We start from the raw sequence: 24,967 nt of genomic DNA on the forward strand, positions 1-24,967 counted from the left end.
TAGCAAGTAAGTTAAGCATAATACTGTCTCTAAGTATTTGGATACTTCACATGTAGCAAGTAAGTTAAGCATAATACTGTCTCCCCTACTATCCATAGACTGGTAATTTTGAGTACACTTCGCACCCAGATCTTGGTTTCTAAATGCCCATCTTCATTAAGTGGATCCAAGGCTCTGTGCTAGTCTTGTAACTTTACCTTCGACATTATTTTAAAATAAAAAATTTTAAATATTTCAATTAAAAAAGATGAAAGATGACCTGAAACGAACACACAAAAATCACACAAGTTTTCCAAAACTGATGATATGGAACTCAGACTGAGTGTATTTATTTATTATAATCTCCAAAATAATTTCAGTTGGTACAACTGCTTAAAACCACATCACTGTCAGGCTCAATTTAATTACAACCAAGCAATTCACAAAAACACTTTAAGCAACAAAACATGCTTAATATTTCTTTGAGAAAGTCCTTCAAATATGTGTACAGCATTACTGGGCGTTAACACAAAACTTTTAAAAGATGACCCTTACATGCCCAATTTCTGAACCCCTTCTGTTGTGACATCTGTGAAAGGCTAATTTAACCAATCCTTCCACGCCTCCAAGTAAAGCCCTTCATGGTGCAATCTGCCTTTCTCTTAAATTTTAAAGAATATTCTAGATCATTCCTTAGGAAAGTGAAACAACCTATGCACAATTCTGGGGGGAAAACAAGCTGCTTAGACTTTTTATTTTTATATTATACACTTCAATTATGGCTTACTTATTAAACACTTTTTAAAATTTATGTTACATGTTAAAAAGTACCAGCTAGAGAGGACAGAAATACAAAATATTTATCAGCACGTTAGGTTCTCCTGAAATCACAGTTTTCTGGATAAATGCATGCAGCCTCACTAAACGCTTTTTACTATGTATTACACATAGCTTAGAAAGAACTTTAATATTTTGGCCTGTAATTTTCGTGTCTTCAATAGTATTTTGCTTTATTCCTTTAATAGTGCTAACCTCTTTCTTTTAAAAATTTATCTTTTTTATAGATACGACTCTCACTGTGAATTTTCAACACCATAGCCTGAACTTGGTTATGAAAAATATCTAACATCTGCAACTTCAGCTGGTTACACTAGGGGGAGAGGGGTCACCATAATTTTATTATACCTTGTATTAACAATAAACCTTCTCACAGAGAAGACAATACTTTAAATACCTTAAATCATATTTACAACAATAAAATTCACATTTCATGCTTTAGTGAGACACGTAAATCATCCATAAGATAGTCCTCCTAGTTTATTGGAATAGAGCCCTTCTGTACCTGGCCTTCTGCTGTGTGCCAGATATAAAGCTCTTGATGCTATGAAAATAGCAAACTTATGCCATCCTCCTATCAAGTAGAAAAACTGAGGGTACGTCTTCCCAGCCATCAAGCTGTAACCGAAATCCTGTATCATAGCGAGATGGCAACCAGTGTGCTTCAGACCTCGGGACCCATAGGAATCAACTTGATTGTTTGAAAAGTGCCCAAAAGCCAGGATATTCTCTACTGTGCATTGTTGAATGAAGAGGGCCCTTCTGAGCACGGCTAAAGAGTTCACTTATGTGTCTATTGCACAGGGTCATAGAAGCTTCCAGAAATAGTGCTGTATTTCTTTCCTTCACTACTATATACATTTTTCTGACAAGTTCAGTGTTTCATTGGGAAATGTGACTTGCAGGGAGCTCTGCTTTGGGGCAGGTCCAGCCCTGCCACTCCCACCAACCTCGTCCACCAGTAAGACACTCTCTGAGTCCTGCCCCTGTGAGGAGTCTGAGGTTTCTGATATTCGCAGAGTCCTAAGTGATGTGCTGTCTGTTTGGCTCAGGCCCATGCCAGGCACACCCGGAAGCAAATTCCTGCCTCCAAGGCTATTTTCACTGAGGTCTGGCATGTAAAGGAGGGTCTGAGACGTGCTGCTGACTTCCTTCAGCTCCCGGGAGAAAAAAGTGCGAGAGTGGCTGGACATGGCAGAGGATGTCCTTCTACTGTCTGAGCAGTGCTGCCCCGAACGCTCTCTGCGCGAACCCCCGATGCGGCAGAAGAGGCATTTGATCTTCTCTATCGCTTTACTGAGCACTGTCTTCCGCAGGAGGATGTATATCCAGGGATCCAGGATGGGGTTCACAGCAGCAATTCGGATGGCCTGCAAATCTGGGTTTTTGCTGATCACTCGCTCCAAATTTGGCTGATATAACTGGTTGATGAACACCCGCACCTGTGTAAATGAGATGCCCACATTTTAGTGGTTATCATTAAGCAACTGGGAGAAACATTTTTATGTAATGTCTAACTTAGTAACATTAGGTAGCTGCCCTCTTTTCTGTTAATAAGTGCCAGGAAAAGAGCAGCATACACAATTAGCTTCAGAAGAACCACCGATTAACATTTATGTTTCAAGTCAGGGTAACTTTAATATATTTGTAACTACCTTATGAATATCTTCCCAAGATCAAAGAGGGTATAAAAGAATGCAATGTGTGTACAGGTAACATATGCATGAAGTTCCCTGGAGAAGAATTTTATTAACTTCATTTCTGTGAGTGCTTTCAAGTTTTTGTAATTCTAATGAAGTATCTTTTTTTCCCCAATAGGCACTCATTTCCTTTATGCCAGTTGGCTTTGTATATATTTAAATGAAACTTATTTTGGAAGTCAACTAATCATCTAATCACAGAAATTTATTTTAGGATCTAGAAAGAATAGCCTAGAAACTTTTAAACCAATATCTGAATCTAGTATCATCTAGAATGACCAGAGAATAGTTTTTATTTTCTCTATATGAATCTGTTCCCCGATTATAATAATCATCTAGTGTTATCAACTCTTCCTTCAAAAATCTTTTCTATAAGCTAACTATATGTCAAGAAATAAATAAAGACAATAAATGAAAAGAAGAAAAAAAGAAAACCTTTCCCTTTTTCCCTCTAACTGCATTCCTCACCAGGGTAACTGTATCAACCACCAAACTAGCTTTCCCACCTCCGATTTCTGTTCTTTCCAATCCATCCTCCAAACTACCACCAGGAGGTTATTTCTAAAATGCAGATCTGATTATGCTACTTGGCTGCTAAACCTTCACTGGCTCCCTGCTGCCTGGGAACTATAGTTTTGCTCAACAACTGCCACTTAGGGAATCCATCCCTCCTTTGTGTCTCTGGAGCATTTGAGCCAGTAAACAGCCAAGAGCACTCTGGACAGCCCAACAGGGATGACAACTCATTCTAGTGCAGTTTGAGCTATTCAAGGGAAGGGGCACGCTGCCAGCCCAGCACAAGCCGGATGGCATGAATGAAGTAAACACAAGGAGACCCTAACAACCTTTTTGCTGTTGTGAAGTCTTATTTTTGACAGTTAAACGTTTTTGCTCTTACCGTAATCACTTATTTACTCATATTCTTTCATGCATTTAATCATTTAATAGTAAGCCTTTATCGTGTGTTAGGCATTGTGATAGGTTCTGGGCACAAAAAGTTGCATTAAAGACCAAACAACACTTGAAGGCAGAGAGTAACCTCCAGCGTGCAAAACAGGAAGGTAGATCAACTATTGCTGGGGATAAATGACGAGAGGCATTTACAGGGGGCACAGCTAACCCAGACCTGGAGGGGAAGGCATCAGAAGATGCTTCCTGTGGGAGAGGAGCTTGGACTGAGTTTTGATGGATGAGTGGGAGTTTGCTGAATTTAGAAGGAAGGACATAGCATTTTATTTTATTTATTTTTGGCTGCGTTGGGTCTTTGTTGCTGCGCACGGGCTTTCTCTAGTTGCAGCAAGCAGGAGCTACTCTTCTGCTGCGGTGCGCAGGCTTCTCGTTGTGGTGGCTTCTCTTGTTGCGGAGCACGGGCTCTAGGCACGCCCGCTTCAGTAGTTGTGGCTCGCAGGCTCAGTAGTTGTGGCTCGCAGGCTCTAGAGCGCAGGCTCAGTAGTTGTGGCGCATGGGCTTAGTTGCTCTGTGGCATGTGGGATCTTCCTGGACCAGGGCTCAAACCCATGTCCCCTGCACTGGCAGGCGGATTCTCAGCCACTGCACCACCAGGGAAGCCCAGACATTGCATATAGAATTACTCTATTTAAAATGCCAAGTCATGGAAGAATGAAATGATATGCCAACTTCTGGGAACTTCAGATGACTCAATGAAAAGAGTATGAATTTGTGTAAACTGAAGGAAGACTATCATTTTATTCCTTAGAGGTAAAAGCACTTGTTAGTTTTTTCTCTTTTTTTTTTTTTTTCTTTTTATGCTGTACGCGGGCCTCTCACTGTTGTGGCCTCTCCCGTTGCGGAGCACAGACTCCGGACTCGCAGGCTCAGCGGCCATGGCTCACGGGCCCAGCCGCTCCGCGGCATGTGGGATCCTCCCGGACCGGGGCACGAACCCGCGTCCCCTGCAGCGGCAGGCGGACTCTCAACCACTGCGCCACCAGGGAAGCCCAGTTTTTTCTCTTTTTAAAAAATTGAAGTATAGTTGATGTACAATGTTATGTGAATTACAGGTGTACAATACAGTGAGTCACAATTTTTAAAGGTTACACTCCATTTATAGTTATCATACAATATTGGCTGTATTCCCTGTGTTGTACAATATATTCTTGTACCTTATTTAATACCTAATAGCTTGTACCTCTTAATCCCCTACCCCTTTGTTGCCCCTCCCCCTTCCCTCTCCCCACTAGTAACCACTAGTTTGTTCTCTATACCTGTGAGTCTACTTCAAAAAAGTACTTGTTAAATGTACACTTTCACATTTACTCCTGAAGAGCAGATCTCAGAAGCTCTCATCATAGGAAAAACATCTTGTAATTATGTGTGCGGATAGATGTTAATTAGACTTATTGTGGTGATTATTTTGTAATATATAAAAATATTGAATCCTTATTCTGTGCACCTGAAACAAATATATATCAATTATATCTCAATAAATAAATATGTGTGTGTGTATATATATATATATAAATTCAAAAAAACCCCAGAATTTTTCTCTTAAAGGATGATGATGATGATGATGTCTGGGTCTTACTTTTAATTCCACCAGGATCTTTTATATAAAAATCTCATTGTAATGCATATAAAAATAGTGGTTTTAAGATAACTGCCATCTGTCTTTAGTAATTATTTGATAATTATTATTGCCTTCAGTAATTATTTAAGGTTAGGGAGAAGTAAGAAGTGAGTCTCACAGCCAAGGAGGATGCATTAAAAACCATTAAAAGAAGAAAGAACTCATAAAAACATAGCTGGGGCCATTTAATTAGGGACAAATATCTCTAACTTTAATAAGAATTGATGACACTGCCACTTTGCCATACAGTATAATAATTAATGTTCATGGTGTATGAGTCACTAAGAATAGGGATATTTTAGAAAGATTTATAACAAATTGGATAAAAATGTCTAAAATGTGTAAATAAATTTCATTAATCTGCAAAACTCAACTTATATGAAACATTTCTAGATGATGCTATAGATCAGTGAGGTGTAACTGCATTTCTGTTTCTTCCTACACTGGAGTTTAGACCTCAATCAACCACAGGCTTATAATCCTTTATCAAGAAGTTGTTATTGTTTTGTTATTCATTTGTTTTGTTTTGTTTTTTGTTGTAAAACCTGAACTGACTAGACCATGAAGTGATTTATAATTTTATTTATTCTACTTAATGTGAATATTCCTATGTTTTGCTCCAGAGGTCCTGTTCCAGTTCTGATGGGGATATTACATTTTATACATTTATACATTTAGTATATTACTAAATTACTCTTCTAAAAGCCAAGAAGTTCTGAATTTAAAACACATCTGGTGCTAAATGTTTTGAATAAGCAATTGCAGTCCTGCAAATCTCATAGAATAATGCGGTCACATGGCTCTAAGATGAAATTATTACCTTGATCTCTGGAAGACAGCTAAATAAAAACTGAACTAGAATGAACAGCAGTATATGATGACTACTCTTAAAATACTATTAGAAACCGTGTTTGGTTAAATGATACTATCAAGACAAAGGATGACTGATTTTCTATCCTTTCAAAAACCAGTGAAACAAAGCATCTTGGTTTCCTCCCACCATACTCTTTATTGAGGTTCTCAGCTGCGCCTGGGCATCGAGATTCCCTCAGGTCTACGGACCTTTTCTCAGATGAAGTGTTACAGAAACCTGGACGTTTTGAGAATCTTATTTAGATCCCCCACCCTGTTGGTGGGCGATTTTGGTCTGGGGCCCAGGTCTCCAGATGATTTCCATGTTGCTTTTTCTGCTTTAAGGCCGGCTGGCCTTCTGTTTAAGAATTATTTCCTGACAAGGGAATTATTGGTAAAAACCATGAGATCTATATTTTACTCTCACACAGTAGGTTCCTAAGGGTAAAAGAAAGGATAGATTTAAATCTGTTAGTATCAGGCCCTCCCTGGTGTATAGTAGCCTCTAGTGAAAAACCCAAGGCAGGATTTGTGCGAATTTGAGACTTCCAACCTCTAGGTGGCAGTGTTGCTCCACTTGGGAGTTTTTGGTCCCACAGGCCGCTTAAGAAGCGTTTTGCAGGCTTCCCTGGTGGCGCAGTGGTTGAGAATCTGCCTGCTCAATGCAAGGGAACACACGGGTTCGAGCCCTGGTCTGGGAAGGTCACACATGCCGTGGAGCAGCTAGGCCCGTGAGCCACAACTACTGAGCCTGCGCCTCTGGAGCCTGTGCTCCGCAACAAGTGAGGCCGCGATAGTGAGAGGCCTGCGCACCCGCGATGAAGAGTGGCCCCCGCTTGCTGCAACTAGAGAAAGCCCTCGCACAGAAACGAAGACCCAACACAGCCAAAAACAAATAAATAAATTAATTTAAAGAAAAAGAAGTATTTTGCCCAGCCACCTCCAAGACCCTCTTTCAGAACAGAATCTTGGTTAATTCTAAACTTTGCATTTCTCAAAAAAATTTTTTTTTCAAATTTTTAACATAGAAATGTTTTGTTGCTAGTTGTTTCTCCCACCGCTTCCTCTAGGGAAACATGGTTACTACTGAAAGGAGGAAGAATTTTGAACAGCTGAAATGGATATAGAAGGAATGAAATTTGTAGCTATTTAAGGGAATGTAATATTAGGAGTTACCATACAATTTTTAAATTCCCATGACCTTTCAGAAAAGTCAGAGTGTTGTAAAAAAATTAATAATGGACTTACATAATCAAAGGTGACGAGAGGCAAGGAAAGAATCATCTTTGTGGCTCACTTCATATTCAGCAGTAATTAATTCTGACTACTGTTAAGGGAATGAAAGAGCCTTATTTCAGAGTTCCATGGTCGGGGGTGGGCGGGGGGGGGGCAGTGCTTACAATTAATACAAGCTACTGAACCTGGTCATTTAATGTCTTCTCAGGAAAGGAGACCTCACGGGGTAGCAGAAACATGAGTTTGAAAAGCAACATTCCAAATTCAGGTAAAAACATCCTCAAAAGTTGGTCAAATCATTGGAAAAAAATCAAGATGAAAGAGTTTTCCTTTGCAGCATGTTCTCAATGGAGACTGACTTTAAGTAGAGAAAAAGAAGGCAAAAAAGAACAAAATGCCCACGCACTTCATAAGGTTTGAAAAAAACACAGCCATCTCTGCCTCACTTTAAAGGCTACTTGATTTGCTCTGCCGAAAGGGGGGAAACCCCAGATTAAGATGGGACCATCCACAGCAGGACTTAAGTGTCGTGTAGGGAGGGGAAAGCACTTTTCTGCAATTCTTGTCCAATGGGCTCTTGTTACACAAATAAACATGTTCAGGCAGTTTTCAGTTTTGGAAGAGTGTGCTGCTGAGAAAACTGAACCTCTGAGTCGGAGGCGGGCGGGGGAACACCTTAAAAGAATTCACTGAATACAAACAACACATACAGTCTCTTGCAATTTTAAAAGTCTATTTTTCAGTAGCTGCAGATTTGCGCCTGTGGCTTCTTGTTAAAATTGGCATACACGACAATATTCTAAACTTCTCAAAGATGACTAGACATTAGGATTCAGGAGCATTGGAACATAACTTGGAGAAAAGATGATAAATTCAAAATTAGATGTGATGACACGAAAGCTATAAGGGAGGCTACATGTTGTAAAGATAAATGCCCACGTTCTGTTCAAATCCTGGCCCTGCTCCGTAAAGAATTTATGAGCAAATTATGAAAGGGCTTAGTACAAGTATGTGGAGGCTTGGCCACTGTGGGATATACCAATAATTTTTAAACCACAGCTTAGAGGTAGCTTTGGGGTATATAGTTAATGACACGGTATCAAAAACACACACTTCCTGTTTAAGAATTAACTTGTTGGCGGGGAATGTCTAATTGAAAAAGAATGTTGAAATTTTGATTAGACTGATTTGGTAGTTGACTGTCGAGGTAGAAATGTTTTCCAACAAATGACAAGAACCTGTAACTGGATTTGTGTGTGTGTGCTCCTTGTTCTGTTCTGAGCACATAAAAGGAGTGATCTATGTGTGCTCAGTTATCTAACTGCCCTGTGAAGAGTCCAAAATTGACACAGCTGTTACTAGAAATGCTTACCTTTTTTTTTTTTTAATTTAGTGACAAAAAAAATCTCTAAGTAAAGGAGAGTGGAGAGAGTGCTTGGCTGTGTGGTGGAGTGAGAGCTCTGTTCTCCTTCCTTCTGCCTCACTAACTGGCCATTTAACTGCAGGTGAATTGCCTCGTCTCTATAGGTCAGGTCTGTACATTGAAAATTTATTTCTGCAGTGTTTGTTTTTTTAAACTCTAACTTTCAACATTCTAATAGGAGCCTGCAAGAATCACTTCAGCTCTGGGGGAAAAATATCTTATTAGCAGATGTTCCATAACCAAGCCTTGACAGGTCAGCACAGCATGGTGAAAGGAACATTAGACTAAGACTCACCCACAGCCACCCAGGAAGTAGCATGATATAGTCTTCCTCTGCAGTTGAGGAATCCTAGAGCTTTTTTTAAGACTCAGATGAGATGCAGGGAAAACACCTTACTTTTACGTGCTGCTTTGCAGTCTTCAAGGTACTTACTACTGCTGGGTCTGCAATTTTATGTTATGGCTAAAAACCTGCTTTGGGGCATTGCTATTTTTTAATTTAGCCAAATATATTTGAAAACAATAATCAGATCCTTCATGTTCTGCTGTAATAGTGCCTGGATTTATGGTATTCCTCGTGTACCTCTAGATGTGATTTTTACGCATCTGAAACCCCATCAGTTGTTTTAAGATTCCAATTTCAGTCTGCCTACAGTAAACAAAAATCTACACAGCTTTCCTCTGCTCTAATAAACCTTTGCTGATCAGATGCTGATGAAGTCTTTATGCAGACAACTAGTTTATAGTAAGGAAACAAATAAACACTCACAGGAAGCTATTTTCCTGAAGACCTAAGTTTCACCAGTCCCAGGCAGAAGATGAATCAAATTGGCCATTCTGCCCTTAACAGAGATGAATGCTTGCTACTTCAAAGTAAGAAGAAAGAAAATAAAAGAAACGAGTAAGCAATAAATACTGCCATGGCTTGCCTGTGCATGGGGGGAAAATGCCTTTTCAAATCCTACAGTGTAACTGTTTAGCCCTGAGGCAAAAGATTGGATTATAATCATTATCGTAACATTAGTAACTGCAAAATTAGGCACCAGACGTTGATCCAGCTGCAGCATTTAACACCAGGACCTTAGGAAGCTGTCTCACATATTTCTAAAGAATTCAATCCCTTTTATTATCTTAAGCATAGATTCTTTCATTTCTTTAGCTTCTCTTGTATTTTAAAAACCAGAGCCTAGTTATAAATAGAATAGACAAAATAACAACCACCGCCTTCCCACAAAACCTTGTCATGTAATGTTCCCTGTCCATTGTATTTACATCTTTTCTGTTCATTGTTTATGACTCGCTTTAGAAAATTTTGCAACTTCCGCACAGTTCCTTATATATCCACAACTAATTTTCCAACCTTTCTCAAATTTCCATTCCAAGTTCTATTTATGCAACATATATATTTTGGATAACAAATTAAAATTTACTTTTGATCCTAAATTCAATATCAACTGCCCTCTAAGAGCCACTGTAGTTTTTCCTTCCCTGGTGTCCAAAAGATAAAAAATGTGGGTCCTTTGCAGTGATTGCTTGTTTTCCTTATATGTTGTGAGTCACGCTTTGCTAAACTGTACATAAACTGTATTTGCTCTATTATTTCCAAAGCATTTTAAATGTTTCGAAGGGTTTGATTTGCCTCAGATAGGATTAGCAACCAACTTTATTTGATAAAGTTAAAAGAGATGCTTCATTAGTTTCCTTAGAACTGAAGATAGATCTATTTTAAATGTCAAAGTTCAGAAACTTTCAACTTAAATTACAATATGAATAAGAGAAACGTGAAAAACAAGAAAGTTGTAAAAATAACCCAAGGAAGGCTACGGTTGTGGATGTTTCCCTTTTAATTCTTTCAGTAATTTCTAAACTGTGGCTGGGTGAGTAGTACAATGACACCATTCTTATCATGAATTTACAATTAAATTGATTCTGAAATTAGATTTTAGTGGCCAAAACTAAAGGCTAAAAACTGAAGCTGCCATTACTTGTACGAATCCGTATTACTTACAAAGGTATGTCCATATGATTACTTCTCAGCTGAGCCATTGTCAATTTTCAGGGTAAAATGACTTAATATCTACTACTTGATACTGACTTTATATAGAGTATAGTCCCTGTTAGTTAAAATGTGGTTAATTTGCAAACCACACATACAGCTCCTATAATTTCTTGCCTCTTACTTCTCAAATAATGTCAAAGGCTTTGTGATAAATGGCCCTGCACCATTGGGTCAGATCTGCTATTTCAGCCCATAAGAGGCTTGAAGAAAACAATTCATCTGTGACTGTGCGGTAATCAACAGCTTCACATGCTTATCTCCAACCAAAACACATTTTAAAAGTATGTGCATGTTGCTAAGCTTCTAGCTCTAATTCGTCAGTTCCTTCAAGTGCATGTTCTGCAAACAACAACAACTCACTTTGGCATTTACTGTTCTGTAAAACATAACGCAGAGGCCACAGAAGGAAGCCCCAGCAGGAGCAGAGCTGTTTCTTCCAAAATCTCACTTTATTCTGAGTTGCCATTACAAACAGTAAAATATATTTATGTGGCTCAATCAATTCTGTAAATTATACTGGGTCCTGCAATGGTTTAAAGGCCCTTCTGGCCAATTATATTTACTTCTGTTTACACAAATTGGCAAGAAGCTGTTGTATGCTGGCTCTCAGCCACCTCGAAGTTCCTTCCATTTACAGTCAATTTTACGAGAGATATAATATTTTTATATTAAAGATCCCCAAACGGCATTAATAAGGAAAAAGAAGGAATAATAATCTGTTACATTTATTTTCTTTTGCTCCCAGTCAGCATAAAAAAAACCCCAAACTTTTTTGAGTTGATAGTTTAGAATTTCCAGGAATGAGGTGTTTTGAGAGATGGAAAAACTCAGAACTAGTTGCTTTCAAGAGAAACTCTAGATACAGTAGTATGTGCATATGCCCATGGGTTTCTAGTGCAAACAGAGAACTAGGTAGGCTTTCAACCTTCCTGCTTATGACATTTTAAAACAGTTTGAAAGTTAATCCAAAGGCAATTTTAAAGAAGGTGGTGTCCTGAAAATAAAGTGTACCAAAACTCAAATACACACACTGCTGCGAAGGCCAAAATTACAAGCGTTCTAGGAGGGAGACATGACGTAATAGAAGAGAAGCAGGGTTTGGAGTCAGAAGGGTCTGAGGTTCATTTCAAGCGGCAAGGCTTTGGCTTGGCAATAAGTAAGATGGCCATCTCTAAAACCCCATTTCTCTAGAAAGGCACTGTACCTCTCACAGCTGAGGATTCGAATTCAATACCCCATGTACATCAGCCTGCCCTTAATATGCCCCCTGAGAAACCTTGCTTTCCTGGCCCCTAGAGAGAATGACGGAACCCGAGTCTGGACCATGCCTGTGTAGGGCCACATATGCACTGCAATGTGCTTCCCACCATGGTAAAGAGCAGGGAGTGCAGCTTGACAGACTAGCTCTGCTGGATTATGTTAAGCAAGTCACTCCCTGTGTAAAGTGAAGGAGTTAGACTAGACCAAAATGCATCCAATGTCCCTTCTAGCTCTAAAATTCTACATAAGCTACCAAAAAAACCGACATAAATAAAAACCCCACTATTGTAAGAAGTGTACACCAAAGAGATCACCACCTGATGTTTCGGATTCTGCCCTAGACAGTGCAGAGGACGGGGCTAAGTCACACTACAACGGTTTCCCCTCCGCATCTGACAGAGTGCGGCCGGTGTTCCCGGAAGGCTGAAGACCAGTGTCAGGCAGCAAGGGTTAGGGGCTGTCCCGAGAGAGTGAGTGAGTGAGTGAGTGAGTGAGAGAGAGAGAGAGAGAGAGAGAGAGGAGAGGGAGAGAGAGAGGGAGGGAGAGAGAGAGGGAGAGAGAGAGTGAGTGAGCGAGAGCGAGAGAGAGAGAGGGAGAGAGAGAGAGAGAGAGAGAGAGGGAGAGAGAGAGGGAGAGAGAGAGAGAGAGAACCCGGCTTTCGGGGAAGGAAACGGCGATGTAGGGGAAAGGCACCTGCTGCATCTCTTTAGCGACGGGGCCTAAAAAGAGGTCGGGGCTGCTCTGAGAAGCAGACCGTGCAGATCCAGCCCCGACCTGGAGGAGACGCGTTGGTGGCCGAGGAATGAGAGGAAGAGGAGGGAGCGGGAGATGGAGGAGGGAGGTGGATGCAGGAAAAGGGCCAAGTGGAGCCCTGGCCCCAGCCACTCACCACAAGCGGGATGGAGCAGATCAGTACCACTAGGGAGGTGGCGATGAGTAAGATGACCATCTGGATCTCGGCGCCCGCGATGCGGCGGAAGCTCCGGCGGCGGCGAAAGTCGCTGAGGCGCGGCAGGGCGGGGGAGGCGGCGGCCGAGGAGCCCCGGCAGGCGGCCTGGACCACGGCGGCGGTCGCGTGGTGCTGCTCGGTGCCCAGCGAGGTGCGGCGCATGAACTGACGGTGCATGCGGAGCAGCGCGCCGCACACGAGCACGTTGCAGAGCACGGTGGCGAGAATGAGGAAGGAACTGAAGCCCGCGTACATGTAGGAGAAGGCGGCGTGCGCCGTCACATTGGTGGTCCAGTCGATGAAGCACCAGGTGTCCGGGTACTGCAGCCGCGAGCTGCCGAGGCCCATGTTGGGCAGCGCGCAGAAGAGCACGTTGGACGCGTAGACCGCGAAGAGCGTGAGGCCCGCCAGCCGCTTGTCCACGTAGTGGCTGTAGAAGTAGGCGTGGTTGATGGCCAGGTAGCGCTCGATACTCATGGCACAGATGATGCTGAGCCCCGACAGGCCGAAGAAGAGCAGGATGAAGGTGCTGTACTCGCACAGCGCGGGGCCCCCGGGCCACTGGCCCTTCATGTACGTGGCGATGGTCACCGGGCTCACCAGCAACGTGCCCAGCAGGTCGGTGACCGCCAGCCCGCATACCAATGTGTAGAAAGTCGTCTCCTTTTGCTCTTTGCGCGACTTGCACAGCACCACGATGGCCACCAGGTTGCCCACCACCCCGAATATGAACATAACCGCCGGGATGGTCACTGGGCTGTTCAGTCGGTCGGAGGCCAGGGCGGATGCATTGCTTCCAGGGGTGGCCATGGTGGTGGCCGGCGGTACACTGCCTTGGAGCGCGAGGCTGGGTCTGCGGTTGGTAGGAGAGAGACAAAGACGCGGTGAGCGGAAATTACCACTTGCGAAAAGGTGTCAGACCCGCGCCCAAGAGACAATATGCTGATGAGACCAGGGGAGCAACTCGATCCTACATTGTGGATTGTAGCCACTTACCAACTGCGGCTACCGAAATCTCCAGGCTCCGGATACGTCCTGCCAGCAGCACCACTCTACTGGCATTAATATTTATACGTTAGTACTGCCATTCTCTCCTCCTCCAAGCCAACTCATCCACTGCCAAGATGAACAAGACTTATCTCAAGGGAAAAGTGTTTTGCTCGTTTTCCCGACAGATTCTGAGTCAATAAAAGTCTCACTGAAACCAGGTTACGGAAGATAATTTGGAGAGCGCGCTTTTCCCTCCCTGGCTCGGCTCAGGGGGCGCCCGCCCACCGCTCTCTACCCAGTGCCTCCAACCCTATCTCACCTGTGGTAGCCGCGGAGGTGGCAGCCACGTAAGCCCCCAGGGTCAAGCCTCGGATATCCTGGACACGCCTTCACCCTGCCCTCAGCCTTGCCCCGCTCAGTGTGGAGCTTACCAAGCCTTTGCCTTCTCAGAGCCTGCTCTCGGTGGCTGCCAATTTTCCGGTACAGGGGTCAGAGTGGTCAGCTTTCAAAAACTTGGAGAACCAGAAGGACAGCGAAATGGGTCAGTGAAGCCTGATCTTGGATTTTTTTTTCTTTCTCCTTTCCTTCGTTTCTTCAAAGACGATCCAAGCTTTGCGAAGCCCGCGGGTCTTGTCCGCGGACGGACGGCGCTCAGGTGTACTGCCGCGCGCGCAGGTGGCACCGAGCCTCGATCCCCAGCTCGGGCCGCCTTCTTTCCCAGCCCCAAGGCAGCGCGGGCGGCTACCGGGACTGGCGGCTGCAGCTGAGGCCGCTTTTGGCGCCCTGGGGGCGGCTTGAGGTCCACTCGGCCTGAGGCTCTGACCTGGGGCCGTTCATCTTCCTCTCGCGCTGCCTGTTTGGAGCTCCGCTCTTGCCCTTCCAGCCTCTGTACAAACTTTTCTCCTGCTTCAAGTTTCCCTGGCGGAGGCGGGGCCCCACTGTGCGCGGCCCGGGCGCCCATTGGCCAGACCGGGAGGGGGCGGGGCGCGTGCTAGCTCCTCTGCGCGGCGAGGAAGCTCCGCGGGCTGGAGGGAGGGGCTCCGGGCTGCGCGGATCCCACCGCGCCTCGGGGGGCGGCTCCCTGCAGCTTTCCCGCCCTCCAACGAGGTAGGGGAGGGCGTGTTGGAGACTTGGTCCTCTCGCCTCAGGCAGGTGGTGCGGAGAAGCAGTGGTCCGCGGGAACCCTGGGGAAGCCCCAGTGCTCTTCTGTGCACCCTCTTAGGTACTCTGAAGTCGGCATCCAGCGGGGCCAGCTCTGAAACCGGCATCTCTTCTTCCTCACTGCCTCCCGCTCCAAGTGGGCTGTTTCTCGCACCTACATCACGCGGGTCGCAACATCTGGGTGCTGGGAAGGGAGGTCAGCGGCTTAGGACTCTACTTTGGAACGCCCGAGGTGTGTGTGTGCGCGCGCGCGCGCGTGGCCAGGGGAGAAGAAACAGGGTGTGTGCGCGCGTGACCCCGGGTCAGCAGTAGGGTGCGTGCGACGGTTGTGGTGGGTGGATGGGCGGGTGGGCGCCAGGCATGGGCGGGGAAACAACGAAGAATCCCTCTTCTAACCATGAAAGCAGTTAGTTGGCAGCGCCCAGGCCGTGGGCTGCTCTCGGTAGGGCAGTCCCAGGCAAAAAATAGGAGCCGGCCCAGCAACCGCTCCCGGCGCAGGTGGCAGAGCCCTGCGACTGCGGAGAGGTGGCGCGCGGTCCCCCAGGGGAGGGGTAGTGAGGGGGAAGGGCTGCCTGTCTAACCGCGGAGGCCTTTCTCCTCCTCCGGGGAACTTCTCCGCCTGGTGACAATGGTTAGACTGAGCTTCGTGTCTTGGCCCTGTTACGTTCGTGTTTAGATACCTTCAACACGAATCCTTGGAAAGGCTGATGCAGAGCGAGACTGGGATTTGAAAGTTTTTCGAGTAAAGGAATCAACTCTAACCCTGGTCAACTCTTGGAAAAGCCCAATTGCTCTACCTTTTTACTTTGAATTACACTATAATTTCTTCTGTGATGGGAACAGTTTTTTTGACGACGCGTTATTCACTTCTTTCTGTTCTACCTCCTGAAGTAAGAACTGAAAACTAAAAAAAGTGATTGTAAAACTTTATGGCATAATTATAACTGCTTCACCATTTTTTTTTTTAAACCATGAAGTGAGATTGTGTGAGCCTTCACAATTTCAGTTCCTAAGAAAACCTCTTTCCAGGGGTTGTATACATGTATTTTAACATATTGCATCTCCTCACAGGGTAGGTAAATAACTTGATTCTTCTTATGATGAGCAGGCACTTATGCCTTAAATATTATTTCATGAATGAACAAACCTAAGAATTTATCTGGTTCTCCAGTTATTCTCAAATGACACAGTAACAAATAAGTAATAGGAGAAACAAAAGAGGGCATTCCAGATTTCAGCTAGTTACAGGACATATTAGAATTGAATTTACACATTTTGTGTAAGGTACCATGTGGATATATTGATACATCACTCTGTTGTTTGTATTGTTTCCTCATGAATATCAGGGATTCAGGAAGAAAAACACATTTGTTAGCCAGTATAAAATAATTGATGGCTATTTGTCAGTTTCTCGGAGTCTTAATCATCACTATAACCACTCCTGTTTTCTGTGCTTCCCATGAGTAGTAAGCTCTCGGATTGTGTCAGCACTGAAATCAGATCAACACTAGAAAAAGGAAACTGCACCTTCTAACCCCCAGTCTTCTCTGACCACATTGTATCACTATTACCCTGTCAGGTGGTTGTCAGTCACAATATGAAGACAAAGTGGGAAGTTCCACTTATAATCAATCACTTTCTGCTAATAAAAATTTTTTTTCCAGTTCTCTTTCCACTTGAAGTTCCTAAAATGGAGAACAAGTAAGATTAGTACTTGTCAACTTTTCACGATGAAAAGTATATTAAATGTAAAAATTTAGGCGCGCTGTTGAGCGAGTTAATATTACAGGTGTTCGCATGTCGTTGATAAACTGGGCTTGTTATCAATAGAGCTGTGCTTCTTACTAGTCCTTTACATTTTATTTCCACAGTAGCTTAGGAAAATGAAAATAAATAAGAATCCAGAATACAAGACTAAAAAAATGTAGGTTTACCTGTAACTTATTTTGGTGCATGATTCTTAAAACTTAAGTTTAGCCTTCAGAAGTAGAAGTTGAAGATTTGGGAAACAAATAATTATTTCATTTTCTTAACTTGAAAAGCTGAGACAGTGTAGTTCAGTTTCCCTCACACTCTGCCAGGAATCTACATTGCACAAGGAAATGAAGAATCGCCATGATTATGTGGACAATTCTTATCACTGTTTGTATATTTTAATGAAAAGATTTTTTTTCTAAGCATTGTTTGCTATCCTCCCTTGCAGTTGCTGCCTCAGTCCCTATTTCTCTGCACTGGAAGCTCCTAGTTCAGTTCTTTAGAGCTGTCATTAAATCCTCTCTGAAGGTTTGCACTAGTCTAAGAATGGCCTGGCTGATCAGTTTGATTGCGCTCTGCTAGCTGATTACTTGACTACTCTTTTAAGTAAATACCATAAGGGGGGAGCTCGTTTAAAAGCACAGTCTGCTTGTAGGGTACCAACCATGTTCCCTTTGGCTGAATCTTCCTTGGGTCAAAGGAATGGGTAACAAAGGGGCTAATTCCTGGAAGGAAGGCAGCAGGATGAATCACATCTGGCCTGGACCCCCTACTAAGCCGAAGTTGGCCACATCTTAGAGCGTTTCTAAAGCGCTAACATTCACGTAGCAAAGCCTGTGCAAACTGTGTTTGCTCTCTGTCATTCTGGACAGGCCATTACGGATATTCAAAACAGTGAAAAAAGCATCTATCTGGTACAAATAACACAGTGCCTTTGGATACATCTGCCTTCTACACCCTCACCCAGTTGGTTCAGTAAATTAGAAGCATGGCATTAACCTGACCTTGGGCATGAAAAGAGGTCCACGGTTGTGGTTGTGGTCCTAAGGACTGCCCTCCCTTTTTAGTGGTGCATTTCAAATATGCACCTAATTATTTTCATTTTATAAGCATAAATTTTGTGCTGAGTCTAGTGCTTGGAGTTGTTACACGTGTCAGTACTGTGATTAACTCCCCAGCGTCTTCATGTGGAGATAAATTACTGCTGTGGAGGCTGGTGGCCACCAAGTGACAGCCTCAGGCTGCCTTCTTCTCTGACAGTTAACACTCGTCAACGGCATGGCTTTCTACCCTTTTATTCTTCCCCATTTTTTTCTCCAAATATTTCACTGCACTCCCATTGTGAACTGGACTAATGGACAAAGAAAGGAGATTACTTACCTAGTGTTCCTCATTTTTGAAGATACAGGTGGAGAGATAAAGCCTTACGAGTCCAGGCATCTCTTCTACAGGAAGATGGACATTCTGATTATATTTTAGTTTCTTCTCACACCCCCTGTATTTTTTAGCACTTCAGAAAATAACACAGGGACTCCCTGGTTTAATCATCAACACCAGCGTCATCTGTAGCTTGTTGGCTGCTTTCCACAGAGCTTTCTCAATTGCACTCGCATGTGTTCTTATTAGCAACCCCTGAGGATGTTAGGTAGGTGTGATGGAGACTCATGTTTCACCAAATGCTGTTTGCATTTCTGCTTTAACACATAGCTGGATGGTGTTTCCCAGACTTCTTGTGGTCAGGTAAAGCCCATGTGACTGTATTCTGGCCAGTGGAAAATGGGAGGATGTGATATGTGCCACTTCCAAGCCTGGTCCCTAAAAGACCCTGATCCTCTGTGCTCTCTGTCTTCCCTTTTCTGCCAACAAGATGCAAGGCCCTCGTGTATGGCAGAACCACTAGATAGAAGTTGACCGGGTCTCTGAATGCCTGCATAGAGTAGGGACCTCATTCCAATGCCAGCGACCTTCACTGGACAATGAAGTGCAAGAGAAATAATCCACTGAGATTTGAGGGACTGATTCTTTGGTCAGTTAGCTTATACTGACTAATACAGCATAATTGGAATCATCTGTCTTCAGTAATGAGCTTGTGGGCACAGAAAAGCTATGTGACTCAAAGGCACAAAAATTAGTGAGGCCAGCTGAAATTTATCCAGTGCTTAGTCAGTGAGGCACTGTGCTGAATGATGTATGCATATATCATTTAATGCTCACAAGAAACCTATGAGGAGGGTACTACACTTAGTAGGCCTAGTTTACAGATGAGCAAACTGATATTTGGTTAAGGAATGTGGAGTCTTTCTTAAAAGACTACACAGCATCTGGGGATGGTGGTGTGAAGGGTCCCACAGTGTAAGTGGCTGCTGGTTGAGGCATCCTTACCATCTTGGTTAGGTGTGACCTTGGCTGAGTTTGCTGCTGCCAGTCGTCCTGTTGACTCCTTGTGTGACTGATTGTTTTCCAGTAAATTATTTTCCCGCTTAAATTGACCATACTCAGTTTCTGTTGCTTGCGAATAATAACCCCACACAGCACAGAGAGGTTGAGTAAATTACAGATCACAGTAGTGATAAATGGCAAAGATTTTAATCTAGGTCTGTCTGATCCCCAAACCTCTATCCCTAACCTCTATATTTCTTAGCCCAAACTGGAACTCCAGCCATATGACTCTTTGTGTTCTTTTTCTCCCCCTCAATATCATTGGCCTTGGGATAAAGAAAGTCTGGCTTCAAGGTCATAGTAGGTAAGTTACGTTGCCTAAGCCTTAGCAAAAAGGAGTTTTTACTAAGTTGGTTCCTTTGCAGTTTAAGTAATATAGTAATCCATACAAACAAAATATCTGGCACATATTAAAAACAATAGTTACTATTATTACGTACAGTTATGTTTCCTAAGTTTATTTCTAATGAGTATATGATTAGTTGTTGTGCATAAAATGTTTAGAGGGCATAATAATAAGTTGAGTATATATTATTTATTTATTTATTTATTTTTTTGTGGTACGCGGGCCTCTCACTGTCGTGGCCTCTCCCGTTGCGGAGCACAGGCTCCGGACACGCAGGCCCAGCGGCCATGGCTCACAGGCCCAGCCGCTCCGCGGCATGTGTGATCTTCCCGGACCGGGGCATGAACCCGTGTCCCCTGCATCGGCAGGCGGACTCTCAACCACTGCACCACCAGGGAAGCCCGGCACTAGCAGTTTTTGCAGGACAGGGTCCCAGTGGTACCCTGGATAAGCTGATGCCAGGTCAAGGGACCCCATAGCTATAGATAGTATCTGGTAGGAAAAGCTGAGTCCTTATGCCTGTCGAAGAACAGCTTCTTTCCTCACAAGGATGCTTGTTCTTTTTCTTTCCATTTTTTACTGGAAATGTTCCCCTCCTCATCCTCCTCCCCTCTGCAAGGTCCCTACATTGGCTCCCTGCTTCCAGGCGGGTTTGCATTCATTTCTCCCAAATAAATGTGCTTCAATTCTTCTTATAAACATCTCAAAATTTAAAAATTGGAAACTTATTTTGGAAGAAAACCAGATGAATTCTGTGTCTGGGTAAAATTCACTAATATCACCTCAATAGCTAGACTGTGATTACAGCCAATATTAGGTATACCCTTGAGAAATTATCTAATAAAGTTAATCAATATAAGTAGGCAATAAAAATCATCTCTTTGGGGGCTTCCCTGGTGGCCCAGTGGTTGAGAGTCCGCCTGCCGATGTAGGGGACGCGGGTTCGTGCCCCGGTTCGGGAAGGTCCCGCATGCCGCGGAGCGGCTGGGCCCGTGAGCCATGACCGCTGAGCCTGCGTGTCCGGAGCCTGTGCTCCGCAACGGGAGAGGCCACGACAGTGAGAGGCCCACGTACCGCGAAAAAAAAAAAAAAAAAACTCTTTGAAAGTAATTCTTTCCTTTTCATCAAGGGAAGGGAAGGAGATTGCCTAAATTATCTGAATTAGTACCTTAATTCTCTTTTTGTGATTATATACACAACTAGTCTTTGGATATTTGGGGCTAGGCCCAGGCAAAAATAAGTTCTATCTAAGTAATATAGGGGGCTTCCCTGGTGGCGCAGTGGTTGAGAGTCCGCCTGCCGATGCAGGGGACGCGGGTTTGTGCTACTGCTAGTGCCCTAGCACAATGCGTGGCACATCCAGAGTAGAGTGAGTGTTCAGAACTTACCCTCTTGACCTTTGTCATCCATACGCATTCCACTTTGCATCTGGTCTCACAGCAGTCTCTTCACTTCCAGTACCTATATGTATATAGATACGTATCCAACCTAAAGAGACATACACAGAAGTTGCTGCCCTCATACCACCAATGAACACATCCCTGCATGCATCCTCAGACACAGATCTCTCCAGCTGACCCAGAACATGGAAAAACATGTTTTCATTCTTCCCTGAGCAAGGTACTTTACCTGGTGTACTCATTGTACTTGAATTGACCAGCCACAGACATTTCTTCCTTTCAATCTGCCATTCATTCATCCATTCAACAAGTACTTGTGTAAAAGGCTGGGTTAACCTCTGAGTGCATCCTTTGAACAAAATAAACAGTTCCTGCCCTCACACAGCTTACTGTGTAATGGGGGAAAGCTTACTGTCCAGAAAGGAAAACAGACATTTAAATAAGCACACACACTTCGATATTTACAACGTGGGATCAATGCTATGAAAGAAAAGAAAGGACAGCCTTCATTTAGATTTGAGAGCAGGAATGGCCATTCTGAAGAGGTTGTATCTTCTAACCAGGGTATTGTTTGTTTCCCTCCAAAATGGCTGTCTAGTTAACAACAGGTTATCTTCCATTCCAAGTACAGGAAGTTTTAAGCATATTCTGGCTCAGAGCTTCACATCCACTCTGTCTGATGCCTCAGAGAAGACAGGTACACATCCTACAGGCCAATATCTAGAACAGAGAAGGTTTCTGAGAATTCAGACAACAGATCTTAAAGAAATTAGGAGCTGAATAACCCGAGTGAGGTGCATTGAAGTAAAGGAAATCATCAAAGTTTGAAAAGAGGAAGCTATGACCAGAAAAAATCTGCCACTTGACTGTGAACTCCTGAAACAGAGGTTCAAAGCTCTTAACTGGGGAGGGCGAGGTGGGAGGAGAAATGAAGCAGGATTGCTTTCTGAGGATAATACCAACTTCACTGTCTGTTGAAGTTCAAGCCAAAATTAGTCTCAGGCCTGGCCTGCTCCTTGCATTTCAGGTTAGGAAGTATTGGTCACAAAGGAAACTAAAAGTATAATTAAAACTTTGCTGTGGTTTAAGAAGGCCTAAAGGTATGAAAGTCACATTCAATGAATAAGGCTGTTCGTTTTATAGGAAAACAAAAAGCTACAGTGCTTGATCTAACAAGAAATGAGATTTGATTGTATAAACAGCAATTTTAAAATAAATTTATTTATTTATTTATTTATGGCTGCATTGGGTCTCCGTTGCTGCTTGCAGGCTTTCTCTAGTTATGGTGAGCGGGGGCTACTCTTCTTTGTGGTGCGTGGGCTTCTCATTGCAGTGACTTGTCTTGTGGAGCACGGGCTCTAGGTGCATGGGCTTCAGTAGTTGTGGCTCGCGGGCTCAGTAGTTGTGGCTCGTGTGCTGTAGAGCACAGGCTCAGTAGCTCCACAGCATGTGGGATCTTCCTGGACCAGGGTTCGAACCCATGTCCTCTGCACTGGCAGGCAAATTCTTAACCACTGCACCACCAGGCAAGCCCAGCAGCAATTTTTTAATATGACTTTCTGATGTCAAGTTGCTTTGTGTATCTTCCTATAAAATAATAGATTATATATTAAAAGAGCTATAAAATTTGCCTAAGACATTTCTGCAGTAAGATTCATTCATTTAATGTAACAGAAGAAAAGCAAGTACATTTTTGAAAATTGAAGTATAGTTGACATACAATTTTATGTTAGTTTCAGGTATACAACAGTGATTTGACATTTGCATACATTATGAAATGATGACAGACATATTAACCATCTGTCTCCATACAGAGTTATTACAATATTATTGACCATATTCCTTACACTGTATATTACATCCTGTGGCTTATTTGTTTTCTAACTGGAGGTTTGTATTTCATAATCCTCTTCACCTATTTCTCCCCACCACTCCCGTCCCCTCTGGCAGCCATCCATTTGTTCTCTCTCTCTCTGAGTCTGTGTTTGTTTTGTTTGTTTGTTTGTTTTGCTTTTTAGATTCCATATATAAACGAGATCATACTTTGCCTTTCTTTTTCTTTCTTTCTGATTTATTTCATTTAGCATAATACCCTCTAGATCCATTTTGATTGTCACAAATGGCAATATTTCATTTTTGTTATTGCTGAGTAATATTCCATTTATTTTGTGTGTGTGTGTGTGTATATATATATACATATATATATTGCACATCTTTTATCTGTTCATCTATCGATGGACACTTAAGTTGAAAAAGCAAGTACATTTTGAAGATATTGAACGTGAGGACTGAGAATTGAATACGAATTCTTTTTCTCTCAGTCGCGAATTAGTGTAAAAGTGTCAGTAGCTAAGAAGTAAAAATTTTGTGAAATTTTAGTAGCTCAAAGAACAGCATACACTTCTCAAAACTGTCCTGTTGTGTTAATGATTTGTCTTCATCTCTGATCCTATTACACTGATGCTGCAGGGATTTTAAAAGATCCGCTGACAGTCTAAATTGTCTGAAGTGTAATTCACTCTAAACTATATAAATTGAATTTAAGCTTTGATAGCAGTCACTTCTTACTGAGTGTTCTACCTATGGATTAAACTTTTTCTTATAGCCAAACGAACTGTCAAAAGAAAAAGTATTATTTAGTTTTGTTTTCCTTTTCCTGGCTTGCATCCATTTAAAATTTTGTTTTCCAAATTGAACATTAAAAAATAATGCCAGAAAGGAATAGAAATAAAATATATCTTCCTTTTGAGGAAGAGGCCATCCTCTAGGTGAGGTTTTGCCTGAACTCACATAATTTTGGAGATCCTGTTTACAGACTCCTTTAGGTTCTTATATGTTGCACAGTCACTGGGACTTGAAGGTGTGGTGCTAGAAGTGCCCATTTTATGAAGTGTTCGTAAGTCCGTGATTGTCAAAGCAAGTCCAAAGGTCTCTCTTTTTGGCCCAGATGACAGACCAGTCAGCTTTAAACCCCAAATCAAATCTTTTAACCCTTGCCAAGGACTGGCCTTAAGAAAGATTAAAAAATACATTTTAAAAAATTCAGTACATTCTATTTATTAAAGATTTTCTCTTGCTATGTTTTTTTTTAACATTTTTATTGGAGTATAATTGCTTTACAACGTTGTGTTAGTTTCTGCTGTATAACAAAGTGAATCAGCTATATGTATACATATATCCCCATATCCCCTCCCTCTTGCGTCTCCCTCCCACCCTCCCTATCCCACCCCTCTAGGTGGTCACAAAGCACCGAGCTGCTCTCCCTGTGCCATGCAGCTGCTTCCCACTAGCTATCTATTTTACATTTGGTAGTGTATATATGTCAGTGCTACTCTCTCACTTCGTCCCAGCTTACCCTTCCCCCTTCTCGTGTCCACAAGTCCATTCTCTACATCTGCGTCTTTATTCCTGTCCTGTCCCTAGGTTCATCAGAACCTTTTTTTTTTTTTAGATTCCATAAATATGTGTTAGCATATGGTATTTGTTTATCTCTTTCTGACTTACTTCACTCTGTATGACAGACTCTATGTCCACTCATCTACAAATAGTTCAATTTCGTTTCTTTTTATGGCCGAATAATATTCCTTGTATATATGTGCCACATCTTCTTTATCCATTCATCTGTCAGTGGACACTTAGGTTGCTTCCATGTCCTGGCTATTGTAAATAGTGCTGCTGCAATGAACATTGTGGTACATGTCTCTTTTTGAATTATGGTTTTCTCAGGGTATATGCCCATAGTGGGATTGCTGGGTCATATGGTAGTTCTATTTTTAGTTTTTTAAGGAAGCTCCATACTGTTCTCCATAGTGGCTGTATCAATTTACATTCCCACCAACAGTGCAGGAGGGTTCCCTTTTCTCCACACCCTTCCAGCATTTATTGTTTGTAGATTTTTTGATGATGGCCATTCTGACCAGTGTGAGGTGATACCTCATTGTAGTTCTGATTTGCATTTCTCTAATGATTAGTGATGTTGAGCATCCTTTCATGT

The 24,967-nt window shown here is 42.8% G+C and overlaps 1 protein-coding gene across 3 annotated transcripts; it reads right to left on the reverse strand.

Moving 5' to 3' along the window:
• Positions 1–299: 299 nt before the first annotated feature.
• PTGER4 (prostaglandin E receptor 4) lies at positions 300–14,762 on the reverse strand. 3 transcript variants are annotated; one of them, XM_032627263.1, is made up of 4 exons: positions 14,304–14,762; positions 13,879–13,937; positions 12,823–13,735; positions 300–2,258 (listed from the first exon to the last, which is right to left on the reverse strand). In XM_032627263.1, exons 3-4 carry the CDS (start codon positions 13,690–13,692, stop codon positions 1,668–1,670), a joined length of 1,461 nt encoding a protein of 486 aa, XP_032483154.1. In that variant the 5' UTR covers positions 13,693–13,735; positions 13,879–13,937; positions 14,304–14,762; the 3' UTR covers positions 300–1,667. The 3 variants fall into 3 exon arrangements, with proteins under 3 accessions (XP_032483154.1, XP_032483152.1, XP_032483153.1); XM_032627261.1 differs by lacking the exon at positions 13,879–13,937; XM_032627262.1 differs by lacking the exon at positions 13,879–13,937 and having other exon boundaries at positions 14,192–14,762.
• Between the last annotated feature and the right edge of the window lie 10,205 nt (positions 14,763–24,967).

The sequence above is a fragment of the Phocoena sinus genome, chromosome 3 (assembly GCF_008692025.1).
Source record: "Phocoena sinus isolate mPhoSin1 chromosome 3, mPhoSin1.pri, whole genome shotgun sequence".
Lineage (NCBI taxonomy): Eukaryota > Metazoa > Chordata > Mammalia > Artiodactyla > Phocoenidae > Phocoena > Phocoena sinus.

Excerpts from the sequence above, each read along its gene's own strand:
- PTGER4 (XM_032627261.1), bottom strand. The coding sequence starts at position 13,692 with ATGGCCACCCCTGGAAGCAATGCATCCGCCCTGGCCTCCGACCGACTG. Across the intron at positions 2,259-12,822 it reads TCTGCTCCATCCCGCTTGTG|GTGCGGGTGTTCATCAACCA; the intron begins GTGAGTGGCTGG and ends TCATTTACACAG.